At 37.6% G+C, this 18,077-nt stretch overlaps 1 protein-coding gene across 1 annotated transcript in view; it reads left to right on the top strand.

Moving 5' to 3' along the window:
- The window catches only part of HACL1 (2-hydroxyacyl-CoA lyase 1), a 33,671-nt gene that overhangs the window by 582 nt on the left and 15,012 nt on the right, over positions 1–18,077 (top strand). The window contains exons 2-6 of the mRNA XM_026708241.2: positions 925–1,029; positions 14,279–14,319; positions 14,838–14,918; positions 15,308–15,380; positions 16,801–16,878. Coding sequence (XP_026564026.1) covers positions 925–1,029; positions 14,279–14,319; positions 14,838–14,918; positions 15,308–15,380; positions 16,801–16,878 — 378 coding nt within the window. The remainder of the gene's footprint in view (positions 1–924; positions 1,030–14,278; positions 14,320–14,837; positions 14,919–15,307; positions 15,381–16,800; positions 16,879–18,077) is intronic.

Raw genomic sequence — 18,077 nt, 5'->3', positions numbered from 1 at the left:
AACTACGTGGTATTCACCTGAACCTATTCTAAAAAGCTCTAAATGTTTATTATTTTCAGTGTGAATATTTATGGGATATTCCCCCGATGATTGTTATAAATAAGTTACTCATAATGGGAACCGATGAATTTGCTTAGAAGCAAATTCTGTTGTGATAAAACCTTACATACATTTTCAGTCTAGGTGCTGGTGGGGTTTTTTTCTAATTCTGCAGAGATGCCGTGATTTGTAAACAAAATTAGGTTTATTTTAAACTAAACTAATCACTGTTGTTTCACTATAGAACTCTGTTCTATACTGATTTTTTTATTTCTATCTTAACTCCTAGGATGTTGAACCTAACACCGAACATAATCCATAAATTTAGATTTTATGGTCAATTGAAAATAAATAGTATTTAGAAAAGTAGATGCAGGAAAAGAGCATTGTGGGAAAATGGGTTCTTTTGAATTACAGACTCCTTTTGTTATTAATAGCATATATCTCATATAATGTAGTTAACCTTATAAAAAGCCAAGAATTTTAATATGCTAATAAGAATAAAAGTCTGGATAGTGGACATGGCACTACATGGAAACAATAGAATAGAAGAAAAAGAACTGGAGAAGATAATAAAATAGAGAGACCTGCAAAAATAGAACAACTAGAAAAAAAAATACGAAGGTATAGTAATAGGCTTCTTGAGTGCAACACTAAAATGACTGGAGCACCATTTTAACATGGTTATTGGCAAAATGACAGTCAATTGCAAAAGGCAGTTTCACTTGGAAAAGCTTATACTCATATTCTAATTTTGTGCAACCTCACTTTGTCCTTGATACAATCAGATTATATAAAATCCCAAATGGGGAGAGGGGATGAGACATTAGAGATAGTTTGTTAAATTAAATACATGCATTAATATAAAATATTTTTTTCTTTCAGAAAATTGAGTACATATTTGGCATTGTTGGTATTCCTATAACGGAAGTAGCAATTGCTGCACAAGCAAGTGGAATTAAATATATAGGAATGCGCAATGAACAAGCTGTAAGTATTTCTTGGGTTAATTAATATCTGGGTGATATTGCTTGCTAAATAGCTTCAATAATAAAAGCTCATTTTACAGTTACATAATCTGACAGATACTGACAGCACAGATGCAAACACTTTTTATTGCTGAATTGCAATAGAAAAATGGTAATTTCTGCATGTCTTTGTCTTTAATAAAAATGTGTTTTTTTTGCCAGTATTCCCCATTCTCTGGAATTACCGGAATGGTAGTCAGTGTAGTGCACCTCACAGGGTTGTTGTCATAAGGAACACAGAAGCATTATGTACGTACTTTATTCACCTTGACTCAAACAAAAAATAAAGTAGAATGAAAACCGTCTGGATAGGACAAGGCAAAAATAAGTAGGGATTAGATTCAACATATCCATACGTTGAGGAAAGAAATAAAACATAAAGATGCAAGAAGAAGAAAAACTCCATGATCAATTAAAAGTATAAAATGTGCTTTATATAAATGATGGCAAAGGAAGTGTCCAACAAACTATCAGAGCTTTTGAATTGCTTTATGAAATATAATTGAATGACATCTCCAAAATAGGAAAACATTTAATTACATAGTACTTTAGTATGCAGAATTATGAATTAATGTGAATTATTTGCAGCATCACGTTATATTTTCCCTTTTTCTAAGATCCCAGGAAATATCAAACAACTGTGTGGGAGGAGAGAGGGTTACGGGTAATTATATTTGTATGATATTACTATACAAATGCTGCAATCTATGTACTTGTGTCAGACTTCAGGATGCAAGTGTATAAGGGCAGGCTTTGCATAAAGATTGCTTATATGTCATGATTGCTGCAGATGGATGTCATCTTAAAAAAGCAGAGTCCAACACATTCACTTGATCAAGCTTGAATAATCAAAATTTGATCTAATATGTTATACGCTCATTATATAAAATAAATGATATAGAATTCTCTCTCATGCAGTTTTTCTCTTATATTTTGTTTGCTTGATTGACTACTAGTTGTAGAAACTATTAAGAGCATTTCTTAATATTGACTATTCTTGATATTTAAACCATATTTAAACCTTTTCAAATTTCCAGTGACATTTTATATTACTGAAATTTATTATCAAGAATTAAACTTCCATAATTTGTTTATAAAGAAAAAATAATTATGATGAACCAGTGTTTTTTGTACCAAAGGCTTAAAATTATTGGTTGGAGAAAAACTGGCACAAGAAGTTTGGGTAGGCATTGGCTGATATTTCCATCTATTACCTGTATAACAACATACATTAACATATCTGAAATTTATCAGTAACAAAAGATATACAAATAGTGTCACATTTTCCTTTCACAATAAGCAAAAAAGGATTACATAATTATAAGAATAACCATTCTAGGTATCTGCAAAGTTTTATGTTGCATTTTAAGTCCTCACTTGGTTTGGCAATGTGTTGTCATGGCATCATGGCATGTGGTGGTCTGGCACTTGAAATGAGACGCAGGGAAACGTCTGAGCAAATGCCAGCTCTGAGCGAACTCAGGCAGCAGTATTTATTGAAGATTCAGAAAACAAATGACCTCAACAAGATAATAACATACAGGCACAGAAAGTCCCGCTGACGAAAGTCCCTGCTGTGTACCTTGAATTATCACCTATTTCCCTGTTCCTTCTAAGCCTGCAGATAACAGGATGAGACACTCCTGCGTAAAAGTACTCCTACTCCCACCAGGAATGCCTGCATATCCTTATCTCTATGGCTGTACAAAGGACTTACAGAAAATGATTAATAAAATATATTACCACATTCCCTCCTTTTTTATTTATTCAAAGATAGGGGGTGTTTTAGTGGCATAGTACACAGTTCCCTCGCGACCTGGTCTCATATGCCGAAAAGCTGAGGTACACATTTGTAATAGATTAGGAATACATTGAATAAAACAACATAACATAATAAGTATAGCAACAATTATTACAACTGATTGAAGCAATAAACGTAACCATGAGCTGTCAGGAAGCCAATCCCATAGCAAAGCCCAAAGTGACTTATTGAAGCCATCTTTTCCTGCTTCGTGTTTAGCTATGCGGTCTTCCATATCATGAACAGTTCTTGTAATGTTAGGCTCATAATTATGTATAAAAACACAACAATGTGAATGAATTAAGGCACACACTCCTCCTTTGGCAGCTAACATTATGTCTAAAGCATAACGATTTTGTAAAGTAACTTGGCGAATTTCAGACACTTCCTCATTCAACATCTTAATGCTTCTAATAGTATTATTAAACATAGCAACAGTAAAATTATTTAAAATATGAATATCTCTATAGTTCATAGCTATTCCCAAAGGTGGGATTGCTGCCCTAGAAATCTGAGTCCACAAATTACCACCCACAGTCAGGCCAGAATCAACTTCTCGGCGATTTCGAATACGCATCCCAATCGGTAAACCCTCCAATTTATAGATGACAGGAATTACAAATCCCATAGTACATACTCCAGACCAATCCTTTGGCCACTGTTGATAGGCAGCGTCCCCACATAACAACCATAACCCATCCGGAAGAGGGAAGTATTTTAAATGCTTATGATAGGTATTGTCGGAGGCCTCACTTTCCCAACTCCACATTAGCCACATCCAAGTACAGAGAACGTATGCCCCGTTACCAATGTCAGGCCTCTTAGTGACTGTCTGATTTATACAACAGTCATGGGAAACTTTCAAAGCCAGGGATAACGTAGAAGATATCCGATTTATGCAGTTATTCTGACTAGTCTTGCTTTTTACACATTTCATACATCCTCCTTCCAAAGGAATCACCTTCTGGCAGAGCGTAGTATTTCCCAACAAAATAGATTGAGTCCCTACAGGGGGACGGTAATAACAAACTGAGGCTTTAGTAGTGAAAGTTACCTTTGTTGTGAACAATGTTTGATTCCACTTTTCGGGGTCTGGGCCCCAATGAATCCAGTGACTAAAGTTATTATAAATATCTAACTTAGTACTGGTTCGCTCATTCAAAGGAACACCATGTAACAAAACTCCACCTTTCCCAGACCCAGGTACATGCATACAAAGCCAACAATTAGTAACATTTAAACCCTTAGCCGCAATCCGAATGTCCTTGATATAGGAATTTTCTTTCCATAAATTATCTCCAAGGTCTCTAGTTTCTGAGATAATAACAGCTCTTCGCCTCCGTATTAGAGTCCGTGGAGGCATAAGACGAATGGAAAGAGAGTCTGTATAAGGTAATTTAGGCAACTCCAATTGACACCGATATTGTCCATAGTCTGAAACAGAAACATTAAACAGGATCAGAGTTGTTGCACAGGCTGAAGATATAATATCCTTATCAGGTCCCGAGTAAAGAATGTCCTGATCCTTATGCCAGGACCAATATGCTGGAAAAATCAAAGGATGCCACTGTTTGCAGATCAATTTAGTCCGGTTCCCCAGAGGAACCTGCTGCATACAAGTTGGTAACCTCAGATAAGCAGTCATCTTTTCCCAACCTTCACAGCGCCGCGCCTGGACTGCCGGCATCAAGAGAATCAGGAACCACAGAAACGCCATCCTGAGAATCAGGAACCACAGGAACGCCATCCTGCTCCTCCGAAACCTCCTTCACCGGTGCCTGCGAATGATCAGGCCGAACGCACCGACCAGGAACCCAACGAATTTGACCAAGATCTTCGACTGCTGCAAAACCACGTCCCCACGTGATCAGCTCAGCAGGAACCCATGCCGGATCCGGAAGGAATCACACCAACACCCGAGGCCTCACCGCATCTGTAGAAGGAGAAGAAAAATGCCTGCTGGCCGCACTCGCAGGGGGGTTACCAGACAAATTTAAAAAATTTAAAGTATATAAAGCTAGATTTAATTGATTTTGAATTGCCGGAAGCCCCAGGAGCTTCCCTCCTTTTTTATTTATTTTAGCTAACATGTTCTTGAGCGTGCCATTATGACGCTTCACAATAGCCTGTCCTGTGGAATTGTATGGAATCCCAAATTTATGTTCCACGGACCACTGTTTGCAAAACTGATCAAAGACTGTGCTCCGGTAAGCCGCACCATTGTCTGTTTTTAAAGTTTGAGGCGTACCAGCAACTGAAAATGTCTTAATGCAATGATTGATAACATGTTTAACCACCTCACCCCTTTGAGGGGTAGCCATTAGAAATCCTGAATAAGTATCCACAGTCACATGTATATACTTCCAGGGTGCAAATGATGGATATTGAGTAACATCCATTTGCCAAATCATTGAAGGTTTCAACCCTCTGGGGTTGACTCCCATAGGGATAGCTGTGCCCTGCCTTGAACAAGTTGGACATTGTTGAATTATGGCAGCAGCTTCTGCAGCAGTAAGCTTGAATTGGTGTGCCAGCGCTTTAGCGTTTTGATGAAAATAACTATGGCTGTCCCATGGCTGGACAGTGAGAACTGAAGTTACAGCACTGTCAGCTTTGGCATTACCTTGTGATAAAATTCCAGGCAAATTACTATGACTACGAATGTGGGCAACAAAACATGCATGCACACGCTGCTCCAAACATCCTTGCAACAACAAAAGCAATCTTAAAATATTAGGTGATATTCCAGGAGACAAATAGGAACCTGCTACAAAGGGTAACAAAGTATATACATACAAAGAATCCACTATTAGATTAAAAGCCTGATTTTTAAAATTTTGAAAGGCCAAAACTACAGCAGCACGTTCTGCCTGCTGGGCAGACTTCTGCTCTGATGTCACTTTTGTATGCCAAATTCCAGATTTATCTTTCCAAACACAAGCACCAAAAACTTTCCCTCCATCGGTAAAAACTGTAGGAGCATCTGATATAGGCTGATTCACAAAAAGATTTGCTAAATTAATTCTAACTGATTTATACAAAGATAACCTAGGATCGGCTGGAGGATGACAAGAAAACTTCCCTGGCCAGGAATCTACCAAAACCTGCAAAAACTCACTATTGCAAATCATTTGTTCCCAGGTAGTTAAAGCAAAAGGAACATAACATGTTACTGGTTCCATACCAGCAATAGCCTTGCAGCGCTGACGAGCACGATTAAAAATATCAGCGAGCTGTTCTGTGATACAATTTATGGATTTCGATGGTGTATGAGACAAATGAATCCATTCCAGAATCCTTAAAGCTGTTTTTTCTTTTACCTGAACTATCAATGCAGTAGCCCTTCGTTCTGAGATTAAAATCACTGATAATGGACAATCTGGCAAGCATCTATCTGTCCACCTACGGCTTAAAGCTTGCCCAATCAATGACAAAATCCCCTTTTGCTCTTTATTCAGGGTTATAATGTCAGATGCTTGCTTAGCACTAGCCAAAGCTTGAAACAAAGGCCTTAATTGAAGGGTAGTTAAACCCAAATACGGTCTGATCCAATTTATATGACCCAAAAATTGTTGTAGACCTACCAAAGTTAAAGGATCAGGAAGAGCAAATTCCAATTTCAGGGGTGTAATATGGCTCAGGAATAATTTATGACCTAAATAGGCAAAAGGATATTCCTTTTGCAATTTCTCGGGGCTGACTATCAGCCCTTTCTCCTTCAGCATAGCAGTTAAAAGAATGACAGCAGAATTCATTGTAGCATCAGAAATATTAGCAGCTATCAAAATATCATCCATGTAATGATAAACCTTCCAATCCGGGAATTTACTCCGGAAAGGTTGCAAAGCCCAATCTACAAACATTTGACACATGGTAGGACTATTTAACATTCCCTGCGGAAGGACAGTCCATGCATATCGCTTAGCGGGCTGCCCCTGGTTTATACTCTGTTAGTGATTGGGGACAAACCCCCAAGCAGAGTGCACAGCAGCAGTCAAGCCAGGCAGCCACGTGAGAGAGAGGCTGGGCCCAAGAGTATACACACACTGGAGACAAAAACACTGTTTGTAGTTTTAAATAGTTATTTAATTCATTTAGAATTTAAGCAGTGTCATTCAGTCCATATGTCATTATCCAATATATCCATCCAGTAACCTAGTCCATTAACTAGTCAGTACAATGTCTTTATCTGCTTGTAAATCTTCTCCTTCCGATACCTTTCTCTCGAAGACAACGCTGAGTATGCACAGGATATCAGCTCACCAAGTAAACAGTCCTTTTGTTCAGTAGAAACGGTATCCAGCACAGTAGCCAACAAGCAGACGTCTCATACAGGAGTAAACAGCAGGCAGCAGACAGCAGAGAGACCAGGACCAGGGACCAGTGACCAGGCCAGCAAGTGTTACGTTTCTCTTACTGCCTTATATTGCTGCTTGCAACCGCACCCTTAATTATCTAATTACATTGCAGTTTTGTGCTTAAAGCTACAAACACTTAAACCTAGGTTTATACATTTATTCACCCAAACCTAGTTGGTGTATCCATATACCCAACATACTCAAAATAGTAAAAGCAAACAAATCTACATCTTCAGGGTGCAGAGGAATGGAGAAGAAAGCATCTTGCAAATCTAACACTCTTATGTTCCATCCATCAGGTATTAAATTAGGATTAGGCGTCCCACACTGTAGTGGGCCCATTGGCTTTAAGATTGCATTTATCCCCCTCAAATCATGAAGAAATCTCATTTTCCCAGATTTCTTCTTGATAACAAAGACTGGAGAATTATAAGGACTAGTGGTAGGCACTATACGTCCTTTTTCTAATTGTTGTTGAACCAATTCATGTAAATGAACTAATTTCTCACTGGTCAAAGGCCATTGGTCTATCCACACTGGCTCCTGCTGGAGTAGTTGTAATTTTAATAAGTCCACAGGTGGGTGTTCAGTCATCATGAATGACGACTGTTGTATCAAACTGTTGCATCAAATCTCTGCCCCACAAGTTAACGTGAAGGCGCAAAACAATCGGTTGGAAATGTGCAACAGCACTTCCTTGCGTTGTTTTGGCAGAAAGAATCCTCCTACTAACCCGTGCATCTTGAAGTCCTCCGACTCCTCGAACAGACGGTGTAGGATCCGTCGGCCACTCCCTAGGCCATTCACTTTCGCTAATCACCAAGACATCTGCTCCAGTGTCCAGTAATCCAATAAACTTTCTGCCTTCAACCAAAAGAGTTAATTTTGGTTTCTGATCAGCCTTGACATTTTGCATGATGGAAAACACACTAGACTCACTAAACATATCTGTAGATCCAAATCTACCCTGACGAATTCTATCCGACTCCCCCAAAGACATATATGGCAAAACTAAAAGCTGTGCAAAACAATCCCCTTTTTTCAAAGATTGAGGAACAGGTGAATGAACTTGAATTTTGATCTGACCTTCATAATCAGAGTCAATAACCCCAGGAACCACAAACAACTGACGCTTATGAGCCGATGATCTAGGAAGAAGAAGACCCACGGAAGCCGGAGGCAACGGTCCGTAGAAATTCGTTGATCCTAAACAAACTACATGTGGATATCCCAATTCCAAATCCTCGGCTAATGGAAGATCAATTCCTGCTGAACCTTTGGTAGCTGGCGACCATATTTGATCCCTACCTCTCTCTGGTGGCTCCAACCCTTCAGACATTACTTCACTCTTTAGAGTAGGGAGAATGCCCTGATCCCTGCTTCCTAGTTTTTTCCCTCAGAATGAAGTCTGCACTGATTTGCCCAATGGTATCCTTTCTTACATTTTGGGCACACTGATTTAGGTTGAACACCCTGTCCCATTGGTCTTTTTTTTTGCTGACTTTGACCCCCTCCAGGAGCCCGACATTGCGCTTTAAAATGTCCAGGCTTCCCACAATTGAAACACTTTCCCTTTTGAGCACTTCCTGCTTGCAAAGCCAAAGCTAAAGTCTCCATGTTAAAAGACTGACTCCCAACCTTCCTACAAGCATTAATCAAATCTGTGATTTCTCGCTCTCCACTTGCTATAAGTGGATTTAAAATCTTTTTGCAATCTGTGTTAGCTTGTTCTATTGCTAACTTCAAAAGCAATTCTTTCTGGGCGAATTGATTTTCAATTTGTCTTTCAATAGCCAATTTCAATCTGCTAACAAAATTTTCATAGGGTTCATTGTTCCCTTGTTTGATGTTAGTGAAAGTTTTCTCGTCAGTTTCGCCGTCGGGGAGAGCCCCCATGGCTTGAAAAAATATTTGTGGGAGAAGAACGAATCCCTCCTCAGGCATACCATCTCTCTGTTGTTCCACTGTTGTATAGTTACCAGCTCCGTAAAGCTGATCTGGGATAACATTTGCTGTTCCCCTCTGGACTGCCAGCTGTCTCCATTTCTGATCTAACACCAAATATTGAGCTGGAGTTAAAATCATATTCAACAGAGCTTTCCAGTCAGCCGGAATCATTTTATTTCCATAACCAACTGCTTCTAACAACGCCTGAGTATATGGCGATCTAACACCATACTCTTTTGCTGCTTGCTTAACTTCCTTTAAAATCCTGAGAGCTAGAGGCTTCCACTCCCGCTGCGGATTCAACGCAGCGTCCACGACAATTTCTACTGGATTAAGTTGAACCTCTACTCCAAACTCCACTAAATCATCTCCTGATAACTCCCCTCTATTTTTTGCTTCTTGAATAGCTGCAGTAACTGCATCTACTTGAACTCTTAAAGGTAAACTCTTATCCTCTGATAAAGTATTTCCAGCGCCTGACAGTCCCCGGATTTATCCGGAGGTGCCGTCGGTGGCAACAAACGTACCGCATGGTAAGGCGGCAAACCTTTGGGGGGTGCTAGGAGCGGTTGTTCATAAGTAGCTAACGCATCTATAATCACCCTCCAAGTTAACAAAATTGAAGAAGGGGCACGAGGTTCTTCGTGCAAAAATTTCCCTATCTTTTCCAGGACTCTACTTTAATACTACCTCCCTCTGGATATGACTGAATATGTTTCCAAACATACTGTAATAAGTCCTCAATTTCTTTCTTACTTATTGCATGTCCTCTACTATGAATTCCAAACCTAAAACTATTCCCAATGATCCCTCTCAATTCCCTGATGTGCTCTTTCTGAGCCTTCGAGAGATCTCCCCCCATACTCACGAAAAGAATCTATCTCCGTCCAGCGAAGAAGATGAGGGCCCAGTCGACGTCCGCGACGATGAGTATAGGATGCGGGAAACGTATAGCCTCCAGGCTATCACGTCGGGGTCACCACTTGTGGTGGTCTGGCACTTGAAATGAGACGCAGGGAAACGTCTGAGCAAATGCCAGCTCTGAGCGAACTCAGGCAGCAGTATTTATTGAAGATTCAGAAAACAAATGACCTCAACAAGATAATAACATACAGGCACAGAAAGTCCCGCTGACGAAAGTCCCTGCTGTGTACCTTGAATTATCACCTATTTCCCTGTTCCTTCTAAGCCTGCAGATAACAGGATGAGACACTCCTGCGTAAAAGTACTCCTACTCCCACCAGGAATGCCTGCATATCCTTATCTCTATGGCTGTACAAAGGACTTACAGAAAATGATTAATAAAATATATTACCACAATGGCATGTTAAATATAAACAGTTTTGCCAAAGAAACACCTAGTCTGGATATCTTTAAATGTATCTGCATTACTTGGCATGGTAAGTAAGGTTTTTTTTTCAGACATAGAAGGGAAATGCATAAATTACCTTCTTGTGTTTAACTTTTGATTTTTCAAAGATTTTATATAAAAAATAGTATCTGCACCCATCATGCCACTCACAGCCATGATGTTAAATCTGATTAGCACTTTTAATAATTCTAACTCTTGTACTGTGTTCCGTATTGTCTTCCACATGATGCTTTCTGAAATCATCAATCCTAGAAATGTTACTATTCTGTCTCTTGCCCTTTCAAGTATAATTTTTTTCACAAGTTTTTTGTATATTAGGGTTAGATGTCCCTGGGAGTGGGATGGGATAATTTCTTCTCTCTAAAAGGTATGCTGCTTAAATCAAGATACCATAAATACTGTAAAAGACTATATTAATTTTTAGACTGATCAAAAGTAACTCTAAGCCTCCAAAATGGCAAAGCTTATTAAAATTTATAATAAAATAATTGTAGCTTATTAAGGTAGGCCAAAACCCAGAAGTATTTTAATCCAACCACCCTCAACTCTCAGCATGAAGAATAGCAGTTTTTTTCCTGTTAGATTAATGTAGGCTGGGCTTCCCCAACTTGATACCATGCAGTTATATGAGATTTTAACTCCATCTTATTTAGTTATTGCAGTTGGAGAGCACCAGATTAGAAAAGGCTGCTTTAATCTGGACAGATAGAAGGTCAAATCCTTTTGGCAGAAGCTGTATTCCATATTTTATATGTATTTCTATGTGTAATTATAATTAGAGCTCTTTAATTACAATTAAATAACTGTAATAATTACAATATTTTCAGTGTGGAGCCTGTGAACCAGGTTTTGTATCTAAATTGTATAATATCCCATTAAATAACTGTCAGTTAAAGTTATCAATATGAACCTCAAAGTGATAATTTTTTTTGTTCCTCCTGCCAAATTAAAAAGATGTCACAATCTTTGAATAGGCACAAAATTATGTCAACATAATTTCTTTGAATCCAATGGTCAGTCTGTCCTTTTTCCATTTCAAATTACTGCCAGAAAATGATTTGCAAGATCTGATTTTTGCAAGTTCCATTATTGCAAATAAGGAGATTAGTTTTCTCCATTGGTGTTATTCAGCAAATCACAAGTCAGCATGGAAAATATCTGCCAATCATTGCATTATACAAGAAAATAGCTAATCTGACTGTAATTAAGATATTAGGCTACAAACTGAGAGACTCTTGAGTTTGCCTTGGGCATGAAGCCAGTTGGGTGACTTTAGGCCAGTCACCTTCTTTCAGCCCCAAAAAAGAGGAAATGGCAAAAACTGCAGGAACTAGAACAACATTGAATAGAATTTAAAAAAAGTTTAAAGAAAGAAATAGGAAGATACCAATCTCAAATAGTCCTGCAGAGAAGAGAAGCAGATCTTGCAATTAGATAAAATGGGATAAATGAATAGCTGCAGTGGGAGAACTAATGATTGAAAATGACAGTAATGAGAAAGAGGCAACTGAGATCTGAAATCAGATTTTAGTATCCATTCTCAAATAGGCACAGCTATGTAAACAAAATAGCAGCCTCATCAATAGGCAAATTTTTGGTTTATAGATTATGCAAAATACCTGAAAGGTTTCTTTGTAAAGCAGCGGTCACCAACCGGTGGGCCATGGCCCACTGGTGGGCTGTGAGAAAATTTTGGTGGACTGCAGAGAAATCTCACCCTCAGAGCACCCCTCCAAAGCAATTAATCCAGGCTGAGCAGAAACACAAGGCTGCACTGCCCACATGGCCCGCAGGAACCCTCCCTGCCCACTCACTCCTTACCAGACAAACTTGCCTGCTAAATTGTTATTTTTCCTTTTTTTTTTCCCCCTGACCATCAGCTGTTCTGCTGTGCCAGGAGATTTAGATTAGCTGGGAAGCAGGAAATGTTGGGATTTCTTGCTTTCTAGCTAGTCTTTAGATCTTCGGCTCTATTTTTAAGCACAGCTGAACCTCCCTTAGGACTGAAGCTTCTATTATTCAGTGCAGACTCAAATAGCCAATGGCAGAAAGGTAGATCTCTGAGTGAATCTGTGATTCTGCGAGCAATTCAATCTGCCTGCCTGCTTTGCCTGATTCTGGGCAAAAGTTGTTCTTTTTTTTAATAAAAAATTCAATATTTACATACATGGTGTGTTGTGAGTTAATTTTGTGAGTTTGCTTGCTAGTAAATTTTATGTGACAGACTGAGCAAGCCAATGGCAGAAAGGTAGATCTCTGAATGAATCTGTGATTCTGTGAGCAACTCAATCTGCCTGCCTGCTTTGCCTGATTTTGGGTAAAAGTTGCTCTTTTTTAATAAAAAAATCAATATTTATATAAATATTTATAATATTTACATACAAGCCATGCCCACCCAGTCACATGACCACCAAACCACACCCACAAATTCGGCCACGCCCACAGAACCAATTAGTGGTCCCTGGGATTTAAAATTATGAGTTTGGTGGTCCCTGAGGTCTAAAAGGTTGGCGTCCCCTGTTGTAAAGGACATTATCATGCACCTTGTTTGAAGTTTTGAGTCAACTGCAGTCTTTGGAAGGATTGTTATGGCTAGGTATTAGAATTAACCAGGTTATCTCTGCATAAATAGCCACTTCACTAAATAGACACTGGAGAATTGTTATCTTTGCAGGACACAGAGACAATTTAAATTTAGAAAGACCCTTGAAATAGTTGCATCAAATCTTTTGAAGGAATGATGCTTCATTTGTGCCAGGTTTTCAAATGCTTTGCTGAGCATTACAAAATCTATATGTATAAAAGGGAAATGCATCATCACAAAATCTCCAGAACTATAAAGCCTACAAAGTTGAAATTTGGCACGTGTCAGGATTCCAGCAATCGCTCTAATTAAATCATGATTCCCAAGCCAAACTTCAAAAAAACTTCAGAGGATTCATTAGAGGCAACATACTTGTACTGCCCTGTATGAAGCCAACTCTGGCATATATAATTTACAGTCACCTATAACCTGTTTCCCCCCCTCTCCTGGGTGTCTCATTAACCAGATTCTCCAGTAAGTTCACAGGCTGGGTATGATCATTCACATTCTCCAATTAAATATATTTGCAGGCAAAAACTCTGGTATTATAGTTAGAATCTTTTAAAGATAACAGTTAGAATATACTTTCACTTTCAACTGGTCTTCCAGATTTCCTTCCTCCCCTCCCCCTTTTTATGGCAACTACTAAAACAGGCATAAGAATGTTTTATGAGTTGACAGCATATATGTTCCTCTTGGCTTCTAGGTGCTCACTAAGAAAGAATTTTTGAAATGACTATCAGAGCATTAGTATTTCGTATATTATTATTAAGACGCTCTGATGCTAAGGAGTTCTACTCCTCCTCCCCACTTGAAAAGGAATCTGTTCCAAATGCAAAACACAAGCAGAGGAGTTTCAGCTTTAGTTTCACAGCACCAAGCAGCTTTAGTACAGAACAGTTGAGCAAAGCCAAACCCTGTTTCAGTTTTCAAACAGCCCTCAACTTTTTCACACACTGACAAGATGCTAGCCAGATGAATATCGATGGATGCTGGTAGGCAGAGGCAGAATTATTTCCCTTATTTTCCTCCCGAAAAACTAAGCCCAACCACATAATTTTGTAGCGAAGTATGGGTATTGAGCTAGTAGTATATAAAGCTATTGTTTTGGTGTACTACTGATTTTAATTAATATTTCATTTTCAATAGGCCTCTTTTGCAGCTTCTGCTGTGGGGTATCTGACAGCCCGGTAAGGTGACTATACAAATTATTCTGATTGGATTCTAAGACTTGGATATAATAGTCTTTCAGAATTTTGAGTTTTGAATTTTGAGAATCTAAGCTTTTTGTAATTTATGCAGCAGTGTTTCTCTTAGTCCCACTACCACAACCTCAGTTTTCTATAAATGAAAAACAAAAATATGCTGAATTTGCTTAACATTTGTACTCTGAACTGTAACTGATTTCATTTACATTTAAATCTGTTTTAGATTTAATAGTTGTAAACAGCCTTGTAGATAAACATGTGAGGGATAATTGCCCTTCAATCCAGTTTTCTTATTTCTTTTGCTATTTAGTTTATATATTACAATGTTTTGACCTTCCCTTTTTTACTGAGAGCAGAAAGTAGGTTTAAAATCCTCCAGTTAAATAAAAATGAAAAATTTGCCTCCAAACTAATCCTTCAGAAATGTTTGTGTATGATGCCTCTGAAGTTATTTTTTTTGTTAATTCAAAACCTCCATAGCTTTTCTTTTTGTTTTCTAGGCCTGGAGTATGCCTTGTTGTTTCTGGTCCTGGCCTTGTAAATGCTCTGGCTGGAATGGCAAATGCAAACATAAATTGCTGGTAATAAATCTGTGTTTTCTCTTTTATTTCCAAATATGGACCTATACATTCAAATGCCATTTATCAGGAAAGCAGATAACCATAACATATACTTATCATCTCACCCCATTTCCCCCTCCCATTTTATTGAGTTTTAAGCAGATTACATCTATATAGGAGAGAACACAAATATGACATATTTTATCCCAAGAATTAAGGATTGTCTTAATTGTGTTTAATTCATTGCCTTGCCTATTTCAGTGAGTAGTCTCTATAGTCTAGCGATGATGGGACTTAAAAATAATATGTTTATCTGAAACTCTGGAAGATTGGGGGGAATTGCTTATTCAAGAATTAAGTGAATCTGGCTTTTGTTTTTAAGGAATTAAACTTTTGTTAATTTTTTTAAGGCCATTGATTGTCATTGGTGGCTCCTGTGACAGAAATCAAGAGACTATGGGAGCTTTTCAAGAATTTCCACAGGTGCACATCTCTGCTGTTATTTTTTTTTTATATATAAAAGAATGCCTGGATACTTTAGAAACCCAACTTCCAACTCAGTGTTTTTCAACCTTGACTATTTTAAGATGAATGAACTTCAACTTCCAGGGAATTCTAGTGTTGAAAGTCCACACATCTTAAATTTGCCAAGGTTGAGAAATATTACTGTAACCGATGCTCTTTAGATTGTTCTTATACCACATACTCCTTGCAGAGATTTTCATATCTCAAATATTATTGGTAGGCATAAAACTAAAAAAAATCCAGATTGAATTGAATAAGCCTTCCTTTCTCCTCTTTTTACCTATAAGAATATACTCTCTGAGCCTCTTTACTGAATATTTTACATAAAAAACAAAGTTCACTATCACCAGCAAATCTTTGTCATCTGCAACTACTTGGCTCTTTTAAAACTTTGCTCTTAAACTCTTCTGTTTGTATTGTAATGTAAATATAAAGGACAGTCCTTTTGCCTATTCTTTCCTGGTGCATTCTGGTATATTATAGTGCTTTCTGATCTTCTGTCACCTCATTTCTTCATTCATAAGGGCTCAAATTGAACTTAATTAATATTAACAGACTATATTCAGTACTGATATAATGATTAAAGGCACTGGGCTAGAAACTGGGATACTGAGTTCTAGGTCTGTGTTAGCACAAGGCAGCTGAGTAACTTTGGGCAGGAAAACTGCAAGGATTTATTCTTGTAGTCACCAGCGCTCAATAATCAATCTACCTTCCCTTCCAAAAAATCAACACTAAGCAGACATACTCCTAGCTTTTCATCACTTCCCTCCCTAGTTGCTCTTGTGCATTCCTTAAGTTTCCCCTGAAATGGTTTTGGAATATTGGCGCATTAGTGATATTAAATCTTTATTCCATTAATAAAATATATATAATTATATCTGATGTCCTTTGAGCATATGAACAAATGCTATTAATTTTATTTGTTCAGTTTACATGGATGCTTGTTCCATCTTTTTGGATTATTTGAGTTTTTAACTATAACACAACTATATTTCTAATTTTCAAATATCAAAACTTTTGAAATGACAATGCTGTTATGTTTTACAAATCATAACTTTTTGTGTTAAGAGCAAATATTATGCAATGTTCAGTTGGAAGTTTTTATAAAGAAGCTTTTCTGAAGATGGTTATGATAGAGTAATTGTAAGTAATCCTTGCATTATCTGGAATGAACTAATAGTTGTGGTATTTATAAATAGAACATCCATGTTCATTTCTAGGGTATTTCTGCAAAGCAATTGCGGTAATCCCCTGCTTTTCATTATTATTTTTTTTGGAAGTGGGATGTGAATTGGATGGATTGTTGGACTGATCAAATCCTGTTATAAAATCATCTTGTTATTTAAAAAGTAATAATATATGTGTTTGTTTTCAGGTTGAAGCATGTAGACTTTTTAGCAAATTTTCTGTCCGACCAAGCAGTCTAGAAGCTATTCCTGCAGTTATCGAGAAGGTAAAAGATAAAAATTAGTAATACTTAATTCTTTCTCATGTAGCTCTGTGAGAAACAAATAGGACTGGAAAATTGTCATATGGCTGATGATGCCTGAATAAATGAATGGGTTCAGTTATTTATATTTTAGAGTAATAGATCATCAGAACAGCATCTAACTTTAAAAAATGCCCAGTACCTTTTAAGATATTACTATTACATGTTAATATTATTTCATAAAAATACTAGCTTTGTATTGTTATATGGGTGATTGTATACAGTACAATGATGATAACTCATACACACATACTCTTAGCTTATAATATATAATTGATTGACCATCAGTCAATTGCTAAAGCCAGCTTTACTGGAACAGCTTACATTCTGCAACATTGCTTTTAACATCACCAAACAATACCTGCCTATCTCAGGTCCTTAGGAAGGGCTCAAGAGATCAATAAAAATGCAAAATCCAGTCTAAACATCTGGTTGACTTCAACCAATCATGATAATAATAATGACATAAACCAGCAGTGCTGATTCCAGTGGTTATCAGCAGCTTAAAAAAGCTGTACATTGACAAAAAAAATTTAACTGTCAATTACAAAAGAGTATATTTTTGGATCTGCAGATACATACTTTAATAAACTATCTTTTGGTCACAAGACCAGCAAAATACCACTATTTCTCCATGCTAACTGCATTTGCGGCATATTGCCTGTGCCTCTATTTAAAATTACCAGTCTCTTAGAACCCACGGGAAGGAATTTGTGGAACATCTGACAGATTAAATTGCTTGATCCGTTCAGATGGAAACCAACTGTGGAGCAGCTCATTAGCGAGGACTGGAGATCATGCTTATTTTATTAACTAGGAATAGCTTGAACCTTCCCCCTAAGGAAGTAGACAACGTTTTTGAAGCTGTTAAGGTTGAAGGTTAAAAGTGCAAATAATGCTGCACAAACATTTCTGAAACATACAAATCTATTTCTGTTCGTTTCTATTAAAGCTGCATTTTGCATAAAGATAATTTATAAGAATCTTTACACTACTATAGAGCCTTTGCTACAGGAATCTTTAAATGAGCAAGTAGTTCCATTTACATTTTGAGGAGAAAGTCACTGTTGTAGCATGGCTATGTTGCTATGCCCAACAAAAGACAGGGACTTGCTACAGGAAAAACAAGATTTTCAAGGAGTATCTATCTAGGAATCATGTTC

This window comes from Pseudonaja textilis, chromosome Z (genome assembly GCF_049901715.1).
Source record: "Pseudonaja textilis isolate UNSWEBS1 chromosome Z, rPseTex1.2, whole genome shotgun sequence".
In the NCBI taxonomy this organism is placed as follows: Eukaryota; Metazoa; Chordata; class Lepidosauria; order Squamata; family Elapidae; genus Pseudonaja; species Pseudonaja textilis.
This window is presented reverse-complemented; position numbering and strand designations above follow the sequence as displayed.